Source organism: Salvelinus alpinus, chromosome 39 (genome assembly GCF_045679555.1).
Source record: "Salvelinus alpinus chromosome 39, SLU_Salpinus.1, whole genome shotgun sequence".
NCBI classification, from domain to species: Eukaryota; Metazoa; Chordata; class Actinopteri; order Salmoniformes; family Salmonidae; genus Salvelinus; species Salvelinus alpinus.
Window position 1 is genome coordinate 6,105,779 of NC_092124.1, and position 13,846 is coordinate 6,119,624.

Genomic DNA, 13,846 nt, shown 5'->3' on the forward strand with positions numbered 1-13,846 from the left:
CCGCGGCTCTGGTGAAAGGTAGTGCACCCTATAGGGAATAGGGTGCCATTTGGTACGCGCACCGTTTGTCTTGAAACTGTCTGTTTCCAGCTACTGTAGTTGTTCCATTGAGTTTTTCTCCGTCCCTTACTGTCTCTCTCCATCAGCTGTCCTGGTTCCCTTTACCCTGTGATGGTGTAAATACTGTACATGTAGGTCTTTGCTATGAGACACGTTACTGTATCACAATACATGACATATTATGTGATGACATGCTATTCCCTGTATAGTGTACTACTGTTGACCAGGGCCTTTAGGTTTCTGGTCCACATGTACAGTGTTTAGGGAACAGAGGCATGCAGGCATTCCTTTTTTTTTGTGTGTGTATTTTTCGAAATCGTGTTTTATGGTTGTGAGTAAGCAATTTGAGGACTTTAATCTTCCTATACAGTTTACTTTATAATAAATGTTTTCTGTCATCTTAAAATGAATTTTGTCCTCCATTGATCATGGTTGTGTTATTGATGTAGTTGTGGATGTGTTTTATCCTCCTCCGCGTGTGTTACCGTTATCCCAGCATGAAGTCCCTCTGTTTGACTATAGGATTACAGTGGAAGATGTCTGTATGTACCAGCCCTTGGTCACCCCTGCATGATGTGGATATATCCTATCGATTGATAATGAATGCTTCCACAATGGCACACTATTCCCTATAGTGAATAGGGGCTTTTTTGGGGCCTGGTGAAAAGTAGTACACTATATAGGGGATAGGGTGCCATTTAGTACACACCCTACGAGTGTGTGCTCTTCCTCTCCAATGTCTTAACTAATCCTTCTTTCCCTCCCTCTCTCGTTCTCTCTATCCAGGGACGAGATTCAGATGGAGTTGCTCAGCCGAACGAACGGGCAGCCCAGGTCCTCCCTTTCCTCCTCAGGCTCCACCCCTTCCTCCCCCTCTCACCCAATCAGCATGTCCACTCGCCCCGGACAGGCCTATCCCAGCCCTGGAAACACCCAGAGCCCCGCCCACAAGCTGGGGGGCGGGGTGAAGAAGGTGACGGGCGTCGGCGGGACCACCTATGAGATTTCAGTCTGAGTTTGACGGACGGCCACTCCGACTAATGGTGTCAGGGGTTGGAGGTGAAGGAGGGGTCAGAGATGGACTGATGATATTTCTGCCTCTCGAACCCTTCAGGAGAGAGGAAAGCTTTTAATGAACAGACGTTTTAAAAGTTGGGTGATGAGGAAGAGTGAAACAACTGACTTTTCTTGCTCTTCTTCCAAATGCGATGGAGTTCGGACTTCCTCTCTCGTTCAGAGACCTCCAGTCAAGGAACTACAGAACTAATCGGGAGGAAGTTGTTTAACCAGTCACATTCAAGAACACAATGCACCATTATGACATGGTGGGCGTATGGGCCCAGGGATCCAATCATACCCCTTAAGAGGCGGGACTCTTTGACAATCTACCAATTTCTGGGCGGGTTGAACTCTGTGGGAATGATTGAGTGACAGTTATGACTGGGTTTGCCTTTTATTGGATAAAACAAGGAAGATCAACATGGCTGCGTTTACACAGGCAGCCGAATTCTGATCTTTTCTTCTTTTTTTTACCAATCAGATCAGCTCTGAAAAAGAGCTGATGTAAAAGGATCTGATCTGATTGAGCAAAATAAATCTGAGTTGGGCTGCCTGTGTAAACAGAGCCCATATTTTTGAAAAAGAAATGTGCTTTCATTCATTCATAAATGTGTAATGATTCATTCTCTGTACAGAATTATATGGTTTGGAATTTATGGTGATTTCCTCCAATCAGTGGCATTTAAAGGTTACAGCGGCATGCTCCGGCCACTTTTGACCACTGTGATTGGCTAGTGATCTCGCTGCCATTCTCTCTCGACCAATCAGAAATGGAGATGCTAAACTGTAGTAGACGGCAGGGTCATTGGTAGAGTTCGTTTTGCCTGGTTCAGTGCCCCGGGTGGGTGGAGATTTCACTTAAGGACCAATGGAATGGTTAAAAAAATAAAATATCGTTGGGTCTGTACTTTAAAGATGGAGCAGCCTTTTCTAAACAAACTTTGGAGCATTGGCCTTGAAAAGGAGAGAAGTGTTTTTTTATTTTACTTATTTAATTTCAAAATGTTATTTTATATGAATTTCTATATATATATATAGCTGTTGATAAGATCAAGATTTTTGTTGAATGGCCTGATAGAGTTTTTCTGGTTTGAGTTAATTTCAGAATTGTAACCAAACAGAAAAACTGTTGCCGTGTTCATGTGCTAGTCGGAACTTGGACATTTCTGACTTGCTAACTGGCTAACAAGTGCCGCGTTTAACTAGTTAGCAAGTCGAAAATGTCAGTTTCCCAGTTCCGATTTAGCGCTAGAGCGCGGCTCAGTTGTATTGATGGCTGCACCAGCCAATCAGAGGCTGGGTTTTGAGTCTTCAGCCAAAGAGAGTAGCTGGACAATTTTATATGGTTCAGCAAATGGGAACCAATGTATTTGATAAAATAAGGCGATGTAGCATTTTAAAGTCCTTTGATACACAGTAAACCACTCGACTTCTCGTGGGGCATATTTCAGAGATAAGTTATCGTTGTACCTTCTGATTGTTTAAATGGCACCCTATTCACTATATAGTGCACTACTTTAGACCAGGACCTAGAAGGCTCTGGTCAAAAGCCGTGCACTACGTAGGGAAAAGGGAGCCATAACACACACAACCAATGTTTTGTTTTATTGGACCAGATAATAACATCTCCGGTTGCCACTAGCTGACCTATCTGGAAACTAGCGAGGATCACATGCTTTGCCGTGACCAATCCGTAGAGAGCAAGAGATTCATATCAGCCTACTCTTTTATTCGTGAATGGTTAAACCAATGAGATGAACAGCTGGGGAAATCATTTTTATATTTATTTTTTACTTTCCTTTGCAAGATTTTAGGACAATTTACAGGGCATTGCTTTAGACTGACAGTTTGTTTGACCAGTCAGGAGCGTAGAATGAAACTAAATGGGCTAGGACTAAGAGCACGTCGCCCAATAAGGCAAAGACGTTTGACTGCCATCAGGAACAGCCAATGCCCTTGCAGATGATGTTTAGACAAGTACGAGCCCGGGACTTGGGTGTTTGAAATTAAAAATTAAAAAAAGATATGTACTGTGTGTGGGCGTGTGCGTATGTGCGTGTGTGTTTGAGCATTGGTAATAAAGTATTTAAAACCAAAGGCAGTGTGCTTTGTAGTTGCTTATGTCTGGTAATGCAACACATGAGAAAGCGCAGAACACAGGCTACTTACTACACATTCAGAGTAGAACTTTGAGCTGGACCGAAGGTTTCCACAGCGGCTATGAAAAGATAATGTAAGGTTACTTAAATCGGTAAGTTATGATCCAGTTACAGTATATTTGCATGCACCATACAACATTTCTTCCACACTAGATATAGAGGGGACAGAGATTGATTGTGGGTTTACGTCAGTCAGTGGTGCCTGGAAGTAGGGAGGAAACCGCTACTGATGGGGCTCAAAGCTTAGCTTCATGTCTCACCTCCCTCCATAACTCTTACATGCCGTCACTACCACAATGTATCAGAAGGTGGTGCCAAAATGCAGGTTGTGAATGTTGTGGCACCATAACGTTAATGTTACCAGGACGCTTATATCCCCATTTATGTGATTATATTACTGTAGCGCGATTTAAAATGTAAACTAGACTGAATTTAATAATGTACACTTTTATTGCATAAAAAAAAAAGTCCGACGCCCCATCAGGGTTTCATCTCAAGCAGGAGGCGGGTTCACCCATTCACACACAGAATCAGTCGACACATTCTGAACGCAACGTTGAGACAGCAGGATTCTACAGTAACCAAGGGAATGTCAAACGGGTAGTAAAATGTATGTTCTGCTACTTCACCTCAATTTACACAATTCTCTCTGCACTGGTGTAAAAATGTGTTTCGTCAACAATTCACAATGACAACAGGGTTAAAAAAACAAAAAACAAGACAGTGTTTAGACAGAAGCCATCCCTGAAATGGGAGCTTTTGAAAGTAAAAATTGAATTCTACCTATTGCCAGGACAACAAAATAACACTGGTCTAGTTCTCACATGGAATTAGCATTAATAGCAAAACGCTCTCCTTCAGCATCATCTTGAACTGAAAACTATGATTAGGTGACAACAGAAATCACAACCACTATTATGGAAGAAAAAAAACACTTGCTAATATTTTTTTTCTAAATTCCCTCTCAAAGACAGCATTTTGGGACAGAGGCTGTGGTTCATATATACACACACCCTACCTTATCATTATGGACCCAGTTGGAGGTAGGTAGTTGGCGTGAAATGTTTGACCATGGCTTAACCAATAGAGTAGGCATGCAGCAAAGAGCCTTTGACAGCAATTGGCTAATGAAGGAGACATTTGAGCCAATGCCTGGCATTGGTCCAATATGAAACATTGCCAGCTCAAGCTCACCACATTAGGAGATAGGGTCATGTCTGAAATGGCACCATATCACTACTTTTGAGTAGTGCACTATAAAAGGGAATCGGTTGCCATTTGGCACACCAAGCATGGACTGGGCAGAGTGTAAATTCACTCTATATCCCAAATGGGACAAGTTCTAAATCGAGTGAAACACTATGAACGGAGTGTATCATTGTAGTGCGCCAAGATTAAGCCTAAATCAAATGCACTCAAATTGTTAAGTCATAAATTACACCCTTTTCCCTATATAGTGCACTATTTTGTAGTATTGCACTGTATTAGATAATAGAATGCCATTTGGGACACACCCAACGATGGCCATAGAGGTCCTCCAGGGAACTGGTGGAAGGATCAACATAACTGTCATAAGTATGATGGAGAGACGTAAAAATCGAACCGTACAGTTTAGATTTAAATTAGTTAATATTGAGTTAATCATAATAATACAATTATTTTGCAACTCAAATCTTGTTGCATACAGTATATAGCAAAACAAAAGAGGACTCATAACAATCATGTTTGTTCCCTCGATCGAACAGCACACCCCTCCAGCATCAGCATAACGCCACCTAGTCCCATTGAGACGTCACACCATTCTTCTGAGGCCGCTACCCCCTGACAATTCTATTTGTCCTTCTTGGTCTCCGTCTCCTCCTCCTGGGCGTCGACCTCGGGCTCCTCCTCTTCGGGCACGGGCGGGAACTGGGATTCGTTGATCTTGTCGCCCCGGTCTCCCTTGGACTTGTTGAGTTTCTTGGACTTCTGGTAGAGCTCGTTCAGGTTGAACTCCCGGATTATGTTCTCCTGTTGAGAGTGAGATTGAGTGTGAAAGAGAGCGTGTGCATGTCAGAGTTTCTGGACATTTGACAGGCAGCATGTTTCATTTACCGGACATTTGAGAAATTGACTGGACGTATATATATATCCATTGGGTGCTTAAACCGTCCACACGCGGCGCTCAGAAAAGACAGAAATCACATTTAGAATATGGTCATTCATATTAACAGAACATGCAAGTTGAGGATGCAACAACGCGAGGTCCTTCTTACCGAATTCTGATGGGTACTGAGGATGTTAGAACAACTGTCCACAATTACTTTTCCTCCGGCCAGCGAGACGAGTAACGAACAGCAGAATCACTAGCCTACGTCAATCTACTGTCTCGCATAGCAGAAAAGTTGACCTATTCTATTAAAATCAGCTTGTCGAGAAAGAATTTTCCTAATTCCAAAACAGACTCTGGGACGGTACATCCAAAATTCATACAACCAGTAGGCCTCGGCTTCATAAAAATAAAAGTTCAAGCAATGAGTCCGATGCAACAGATCAGAACGTTTAGCATAAAATGTTGATCAACTATTATTTCTTCGCATTTTAAGCGCAGCAATGCGCACCAGGCATTTCAACACAAATGTTTGTTCCACAATGCAATTAGAGGGGGAAACACCGTTGCCAAAAGGGCACCGCGCGCGCGGACCGTTTCATGTGACGCAGATGGAAATATCGGGTTAGAAATTTCGAAAGAGGGGAGAATATCCAACAACTAGCGTTGGGTTGCTAATATGACTAGGATTTCACCTTTGGCTACTGGTCAACGAAAGAATGTTGATAGAAAATAATTGCCTCCACAGATATAGTCGGATTTTGGCTAGGCTACTTTGAAGCAAGGTCAGACATGCCTCAATATGTATTAAAGCGTCCAGGTTTCGAACAATTACGCATACGTTTTCAAAAAATGCATACCGCCTCCAGCGCATTGCAAAGTGGTGTGCGACGCACTTAAAAGCCACGCCATCCATTGCCTATTTATGCATTTGCTGTTTGAGATGCTGAGGCAGCAGCTCTCGCCGTGTCCGACAGATTTTTCCACTCAAAGGCTCTGCATCCTATACGCGTGTGATAAAATACACAATGAATATACTGTACACCAAATTAACCTATAGACCGATTAGTATGACCAATCAAATGTATTTCCATCAATGAATAGGCTAAAAAGTATTATTTTGCACAGGGATTTTTTCTTCTTCCTCCAGACAATTGGCTGGCGTCAATTTTATTAATCTGCTTTTCTATTCATTTACCAATTTTTTTTTTCATTGGCTAAAATACTGCCATCATCAGCTAACGGAAACCCTGGTGTGTGTGTGTGTTCTGCTCTGAAGCCACTCCTCTCACCTCAGTGAAGCTCCAGGACACGGCCCTGCACTTCTTGTCCACCTGGGGGCGTCTCATCACCTCCTTGCCCCCCTGGAACAGCACCAGCGAGGGCAGCTGCTTGGAGAGGGGAGAGGTACTCACCTTGTACCTGGATAAGAGGGATGGAGGAAGGGAAGCTATTAAATGTGCTGTTTCAAATCATAGCCGTCCAACCAGAACTCTACGTCACTTAAATATAATCTATCTGCAGAGAGAGAGAGAGAAAGGAGGACGGAGAGCGAATGAGAAAAGGGACCTACTTCTTAGACACGTCTCCATACCGCCCGATGTCCACCTTCCCAAACTTGAGCCCAGCACAGTTATACCTGTAACCATGAGAGAAAACCCATCTATTTCCCAACAAGCACAGCAATAGCATTACCACTATAGTCGCCCCACAAACTGACAGGTGATACTAAAAGGCCGGACAAAGTTGAATTACTGTTTAACGGATGCCCCGCCTTACTTTTCGCCACACCCCCCCAAAAAATGACATCAGATGTGTTATTTTTTGGGGCAATATATGCGGCGCTTTGTTTATAATGCCCCGTCTGCTCTCCCTTGAGGCTTTCCCAAGTTGATGTGCAAGAGACCAAACAGCCTCGGAACACACGATCAGATCATGTTCGTGGCAGCCAGACGAGACAGTTGAAGGAGGATGCGGTGAGCAAAGTTACTGGGCTCAAATTTGACCAAGCTTGATCTATATAGATTGATGCTTCTAATTGTGCATGTTATAAATGACATTTTTTCATTTTGGTGATGATAGGCTATACTCTATGGCTGGATTTATGTATTTGTTTCCAATGCTACATTCATTTGTCAGCCCTAACTTGATTCACCCGCTTTCTACAAGGACTAATCATATTTGTATGAATATTTTGTTAACGCCCATAGAGATCCATTCAGGTAATGAGTTCATTATTCTACATCAACATTTTAATTACAATTATTTAATGTCAATCATTCTTGATTTATTATTATTTATTTATATTTAAATAGTCTACTCTATTACCATATACATCACATTAAATTACGAGATTGGATTGCACTTTTTTTAAATCAGGAATAATGAAACTGTCACAAGCTATACTTCCCATTGCGTTTCATTTCTCATGGTTATAACATTGTAACATCTGCATTATTTTAAAGAAAAATAGTGTGGGTTTTCACACGGAATAATATAACTCTTGAAGCTCACATTAGGCCTAGAGCCTGCACAAGTTCCTAGGACACTGTGGTAAAGTACCGTTATTGCTTATAACCACTTAATGTTATTTAATTTTTTTATCCTGCTCGCTCGCCTCACTTTTCTGGGGGGGGGAATCCATTAAACAGTGAATCAATTTTGTCTGGCCTAATAGGGCAATATGAGATGGTCTGTTTTGACACAATTCAGGAGAGGATGTAGATTGAAGCTAAGGGTTTATGATGCAATGCATTAAAATGGAGGCTTTTGTCATGTATAGTGAACATTAGTCGTTGTCTTACTTGAGGGAGAGGTCTGCGTAGACGGCGGCAAAGGACTGACACTCTGGGGACCAGTTCGCAAAGAATTCTACGATCCACGTCACCCTATTGTCCCTCTCCAACTCGTCCTGCAACCGGGGCACAAGTCAGCCATCAGTTTCACTAAACGTTACATTTCAATCCCAAAAAATCCGCTCTGTGTGTGTCCATTTTGAAATGACCTAATAAAAACATACTTTAAACTGAAATGTCAATAACAATCTAACTGGTGTCATCTTCTGCGATCATGTGAAAGTATGATTTTTGATACACCCATCTGTGTTATTTTCGCTCTATAACATACCATTACTAGGGCAATGGTAATATGGTCTGTTACAGTAGAGCCTTAAGAGGTACTCACGTCTATGGTCTTGTCACTAAAGTACTTGATGTACTCTGGGCCCATGTAGAGAGGAGGCTTACAGGTCATCAGGAACACTGGAACACATAAATCAGCCAATCAGTGAGCAGAAGGAAGGGTAACGAGCCAATCAGAGAGCCAAATGAGGGGTCATCAGGTTATAGGTCATGTTATCTAACCAGGCATTTACCGGTTTAATTAATTACCACAACAGTAGAGGAGGTCTTGGCTGATTTCTTTTGATTTTCCCATGATGTCAAGCAAAGAGGCACCGAGTTTGAAGGTAGGCCTTGAAATATATCCACAGGTACACCTCCAATTGACTCAAATGATGTCAATTTGCCTATCAGAATCTTCTAAAGCCATGACATCATTTTCTGGAATTTTCCAAGCTGTTTAAAGGCACAGTCAACTTAGTGTATGTAAACTTCTGACCCACTAGAATTGTGAGATAGTGAATTATAAGTGAAATAATCTGTCTGTAAACAATTGTTGGGAAAATGACTTGTGTCATGCAGAAAGTAGATGCACCTAACCGACTTGCCAAAAATATAGTTTGTTAACAAGACATTTGTAGAGTGGTTGAAAAACGAGTTTTAATGAATCCAACCTAAGTGTATGTAAACTTTTGACTTCAACTGTATGTGTGTGTATGTATAAACAAAGTGTGTATGTATGCACACCTTGTGTAGTGCAAGTGTGTGTACTGACCGATGCAGAGGGTGAGGTAGAGCAGGCCCATGCGGATGTCCAGTCTGAAGAAGAGGATAACGTTGGCCACCTTACTGAACAGAATGATGTTCCCCACATGCTGTTCCACCGTTACTGAGACAACGAGAGACGGAGAGGGGTTAAATCAAGTAAACAACAAGAGGGGGGGGTTGATGAGAATAACTTTAAAAATAAAAATAATAACTATTGCATAGAATAAGGACAATTTGCAGGTTGAAGACAATAGTGCACTTGGGGAAGAGGAAACAAAGATGATAACATTGACAAAGAACAATAACATTGAGAGAGAGAACAGATGCAAATAGAAGACAGGAACAAACCATTTTGTAAAACCCAGGGTAAAGGAGTGATATGAAAAGCTATGAAGAAATATGAAAAGAGTGAATAGTGTAAAAACTATTTGGAGTCTGAGACAGAGGGACGGTTTGTAGTGGAGGCCTAACAAGTGAGGGATTCACTTTAGGGAGGAGGGAGAGACAGGCCGATGAAAGACCAAGGGAGTGGCAACAACCAACAACAGAGCTAACATAACGTAAACACCACAAGGTCAACAGACATTTCGTCCTATGAACGATCTATTAAAACAGTCTGTTTACAACACTAAACTATTCATTTAAACAGGGCTGTGTGGACAAGACGTTTGCCATAGCAGGTTGGTTGAATACCTACAACAATAACATCAATATACAGCAGTAACCTAGAACTAACAACAAATGTTGGCTTTACACTAAACTATTTGTTCAGACAAAGTTGAACTGTCTGAAATGTTAGCCGTGTGGATACAAAAGTGAAACTTCGTTAGCAGTGTGTGTGGGTACTTATTGTTTTACTGAAATGGTAAACATGTGTTGAATGTCATGTAAAACAAACATGTCTGCCTGCTGAAGGAGACCCCTAGCTCCAACTGAGGGGGTTTCCAATAGATACAACAGCCTCACAAATTGGCTATATCATAAACATTCAATCAAAACAAACATGTGCTTTTTGTTCCTCAATTAAGTTTAAAGACAGGCATATGGTTGGCAGTGTGGTTAAGGTTAAAATCAGATTTTAAGATGATAAATTGTAGAAATATGCAGGGTTTATGACCTCAGCCACCCAAGCCACAGTCTTCTCCCCACTTCCATCACTGCAAAAACTGAGGACTGGCCAATAGCACCTACCCCCAGACCATCAGCCTGCTGAATAGCCACCACTAGTCCTACTTTTCACATCTGTGACCCTGTGCATGTGACTAATAAACTCTAAAACACTGTGGCCAGCGATGACCAAATGAGGGGGGATGGACAGTTTTCTAATGGTAAAACACAGGTGGGTTCTGCTAATGATTAACCTGGTTCAGGGCTGATACTTACTAGCTCTTCTGTTTTTCATCATGACGATGGCACTGAGGAACATAAGAATCTCCACTTCTCTCTGTGGAACATGAGAACAGAATAAACACACAGGTCAGAGCATTTAAGTGTATAAAGGGGGGTACCTAGTCTGAATGCATTCAACTGACATGTGTCTTCTGCATTTAACCCAACCCCTGGGATTCAGAGACGTGCGGGTCATAATCGACATCCACGTCTTCGACGTTAACTGCCTCGCTCAGGAGCAGAACGACAGACGTTTATCTTGTCAGGTCGGGGATTCGATCCAGCAACCTTCCGCCCAACGCTCTAACCACTAGGCTACTTGCGGCTCCAGTACTAGCTAGGCGGCTAAACAAGATGTTACAGGTTCGGGTTAGGCCTGCAACTAACTCCAGTATTGACAGTGTCATCCTGTTGTTTTTTGGGTGGTTTTGGTGCATGCACTCATGGTGGCAGTGGTACTTTCTGCCCGAAAAAAAAAATCAAGGCCTTGGTAGCCTAGTATCAGAGGGGGTTCGCACCTGCTAACTCCCCAGTATATTCACCCTTTGCGCGGTTCTGTCTCATCACCTGCCTGTTACTTTCCGATCTCGGTTCGGGTTACAGTCTATATCACCTTTCAATGTTGAACCCAGGCCAACTCCCATCGAATTTCAATGGTCTTTCATGTAGCTAGCGTCAGCGCTCTGTCATCACATTTAGCATAGGATAGCTAAGTTAGCTAGCTCGTTGGCAATCTAACCAAAGTCTTTCTCCCGGCCTCATCATGTATCTCTATATTTTTCAATCCACTTATTTTTTTACACCATCCAATACTGACCCAGTCAAAGTCGCAGGGATTGCCATCCTCTCGTTGTGTCGAAAGATGTTCGCAGATGCCTGGCGTCTTGCGGATCACGAGAAACCCAATTGACATGAACAGAGACGCGACATAGTATGGCTTTAGCAGCCACTTGTACACCTGCGGCAAGTGGTAGAGGAATGCGAGGAGAGGTGTTAGCAACGCCATTTTCTAATTTAGATATACAAATAACATAAAACAGCCGGAGGAATAGGAGAAGATGAGGCCGCCTGGAGCAATGCTAAACTCGTCGTGATGCGACTCGCAGGATAGATTTCCAGTCGGCCAATGTGTAAACTGCAAATTAAAGGCGAGGAAGGATGTCGCGGAGGTCACTGCGGACGAATCCTTGGAAATGGTCCCGCCTCCTTTGTGAAATGGTGGTGATTGGCCATTTGAAAAAATCGAAGGAACGATGATTGGTATACATTTTGTAAAAGAGGAAGGTCTAATGAAAGACCAGACTCCTCCCTTTTTTTCATTTGGGGGAAAAAAATTGCCTTTTTGGATTACTTTTTACATACAGGGCTTGTTCGACATTGCAGCCGACAGTGCAGGCGACTGCCGACTGAGTGGTGGGAAAACGACCCAAATGTCATACTTGAGTAAAAGTATTGATACCTCAATAAAAATTTACTCAAGTAAAAGTGAAAGTCAGCCAGTAAAATAATATTTGGTTTTAAATATACTTATGTATCACAAGCAAATGTAATTGCTAAAATATACTTAAGTATCAAAAGTAAAAGTATAAATCATTTCAAATTCCTTATATTAAGCAAACCAGACGGCACCATTTTTTCTTTTTATATCACTTTTATTTAACCAGGTAGGCTAGTTGAGAACAAGTTCTCATTTACAACTGCGACCTGGCCAAGATAAAGCAAAGCAGTGCGACACAAACAACAACACAGAGTTACACATGGAATAAACAAACATACAGTCAATAATACAATAGAAAAAGTCTATATACAGTGTGTGCAAATGAGGTAGGATAAGGGAGGTAAGAAAATAAATAGGCCATAGTGGCGAAATAATTACAATATAGCAAATAAACATTGGAGTGATAGATGTGCAGAAGATGAATGTGCAAGTAGAGATACTGGAGTGCACCAGTTTCAGCATAGGCTATGCTACCTTGTCTCAAATCACTGTTGTTCAGTGTACATGTTTACCTCTGCTTTGAGATTGTGAAACACTGCAAGCCCAATGCTGCCACCAATTGGTCAACTGTGATAGTTTACAGATAGTTATCAGAAGAAACAGATGGTTTCCTCCCTGTTTGTGTAAGGAAATTCCAAAGGGACATTATAAAGAAACATCTTATTCTGCTGATACCGTATGGAGTATGTTCTTATAGAAGAGTAATTATGGCAGGTTTTTCAGTGGAGCTTTGGCGAGAATGCACTGAAGATGAAGTGGGAAAATTGGGAAAGGAAGGAAGAATGAAACAAATTACATAATTCTGAAGAGGGGTGTATAATCTTAAAACTCACCCATATTTCAATGGGACATTTCACAACACTAACTATTGTTCCGAAGTAAAAGTGCAAAATGTTATTTTACATTTTCATTTAAACAATTTTTCTATTTCTTGCCAATTGAAGTTGATATACCCTTTATATCACCTGTTCAAATAATGGTTTTCCTTTTTTTAAAGCATACTCTGAAAAATCTGTCGTCAGTGTCAGTTGCAATGAATGCATCCATGACAGATTTACACTTTCTTATTAATTGGGCTACACTGATTCAATGCCAGTTGAGTTATGTGATGAACCCAATTCTACTTTCAGTTCAGTTATCTTTCCAAACATAAAAAGATGAGGGCTTTGTACAAATACTTTAAAGGTGCCCACCAGAAGGCCTTGCTGCCCTATTTCGACATAATTCCGGCCCTAGAGCGGAAATGCTTGTTTAGGTTCAACATCCAAAGAATGACACAGGTTACTTATACATATTCACGCTTTGGGGGTGGGAAAGAACGTTGTGGTGATTCCCACGTGGAGTGAAGAAATATCAACAAATAGGGAACTGAAAGCTGTCAGTGTAGCTAGCTAGCATGCTAATCTTTCTAACCTTATCTAGCTAGCAGGCTAATCTTTCTAACCTTATCTAGCTAGCATGCTAATTTTTCTAACCTTATCTAGCTAGCATGCTAATCTTTCTAACCTTATCTAGCTAGCATGCTAATCTTTCTAACCTTATCTAGCTAGCTAATGTTATCTGTTGTTGCTGCTTTTTTGTAACTACACCATATTCAGAAGATTACCTTTACGAAAAAAGATTGTAGTGTAACTGCAGTAAGTTTGCAGAAAAACTGCAGTTACTAGACTATTCAACCTCTCTTTCGTGTCGTCTGAGATCCCCA

At 41.6% G+C, this 13,846-nt stretch overlaps 2 protein-coding genes across 2 annotated transcripts in view; one reads left to right on the plus strand and one right to left on the minus strand.

Annotated features, from left to right (window-relative positions):
- Window positions 1–3,216, plus strand: part of LOC139566875 (palmitoyltransferase ZDHHC5-A-like) — a 37,099-nt gene extending 33,883 nt beyond the window's left edge. Inside the window, exon 12 of the mRNA XM_071388215.1 lies at window positions 847–3,216. Within this exon, the coding sequence (XP_071244316.1) occupies window positions 847–1,075 (229 nt within the window). The 3' untranslated portion in view covers window positions 1,076–3,216. The remainder of the gene's footprint in view (window positions 1–846) is intronic.
- Window positions 3,217–3,705: 489 nt separating this feature from the next.
- LOC139566876 (thioredoxin-related transmembrane protein 2-B) lies at window positions 3,706–11,831 on the minus strand. Its single transcript, XM_071388216.1, has 8 exons — window positions 11,461–11,831; window positions 10,638–10,698; window positions 9,262–9,375; window positions 8,551–8,627; window positions 8,172–8,278; window positions 6,941–7,006; window positions 6,660–6,789; window positions 3,706–5,288 (listed from the first exon to the last, which is right to left on the minus strand). The coding sequence occupies exons 1-8, from the start codon at window positions 11,647–11,649 to the stop codon at window positions 5,109–5,111; spliced, it is 924 nt and encodes a 307-aa protein (XP_071244317.1). The 5' UTR covers window positions 11,650–11,831; the 3' UTR covers window positions 3,706–5,108.
- Between the last annotated feature and the right edge of the window lie 2,015 nt (window positions 11,832–13,846).

Excerpts from the sequence above, each read along its gene's own strand:
- LOC139566876 (XM_071388216.1), bottom strand. The coding sequence starts at position 11,649 with ATGGCGTTGCTAACACCTCTCCTCGCATTCCTCTACCACTTGCCGCAG. Across the intron at positions 10,699-11,460 it reads ATCCCTGCGACTTTGACTGG|AGAGAAGTGGAGATTCTTAT; the intron begins GTCAGTATTGGA and ends CATGTTCCACAG. Across the intron at positions 7,007-8,171 it reads TACGCAGACCTCTCCCTCAA|GTATAACTGTGCTGGGCTCA; the intron begins GTAAGACAACGA and ends TCATGGTTACAG.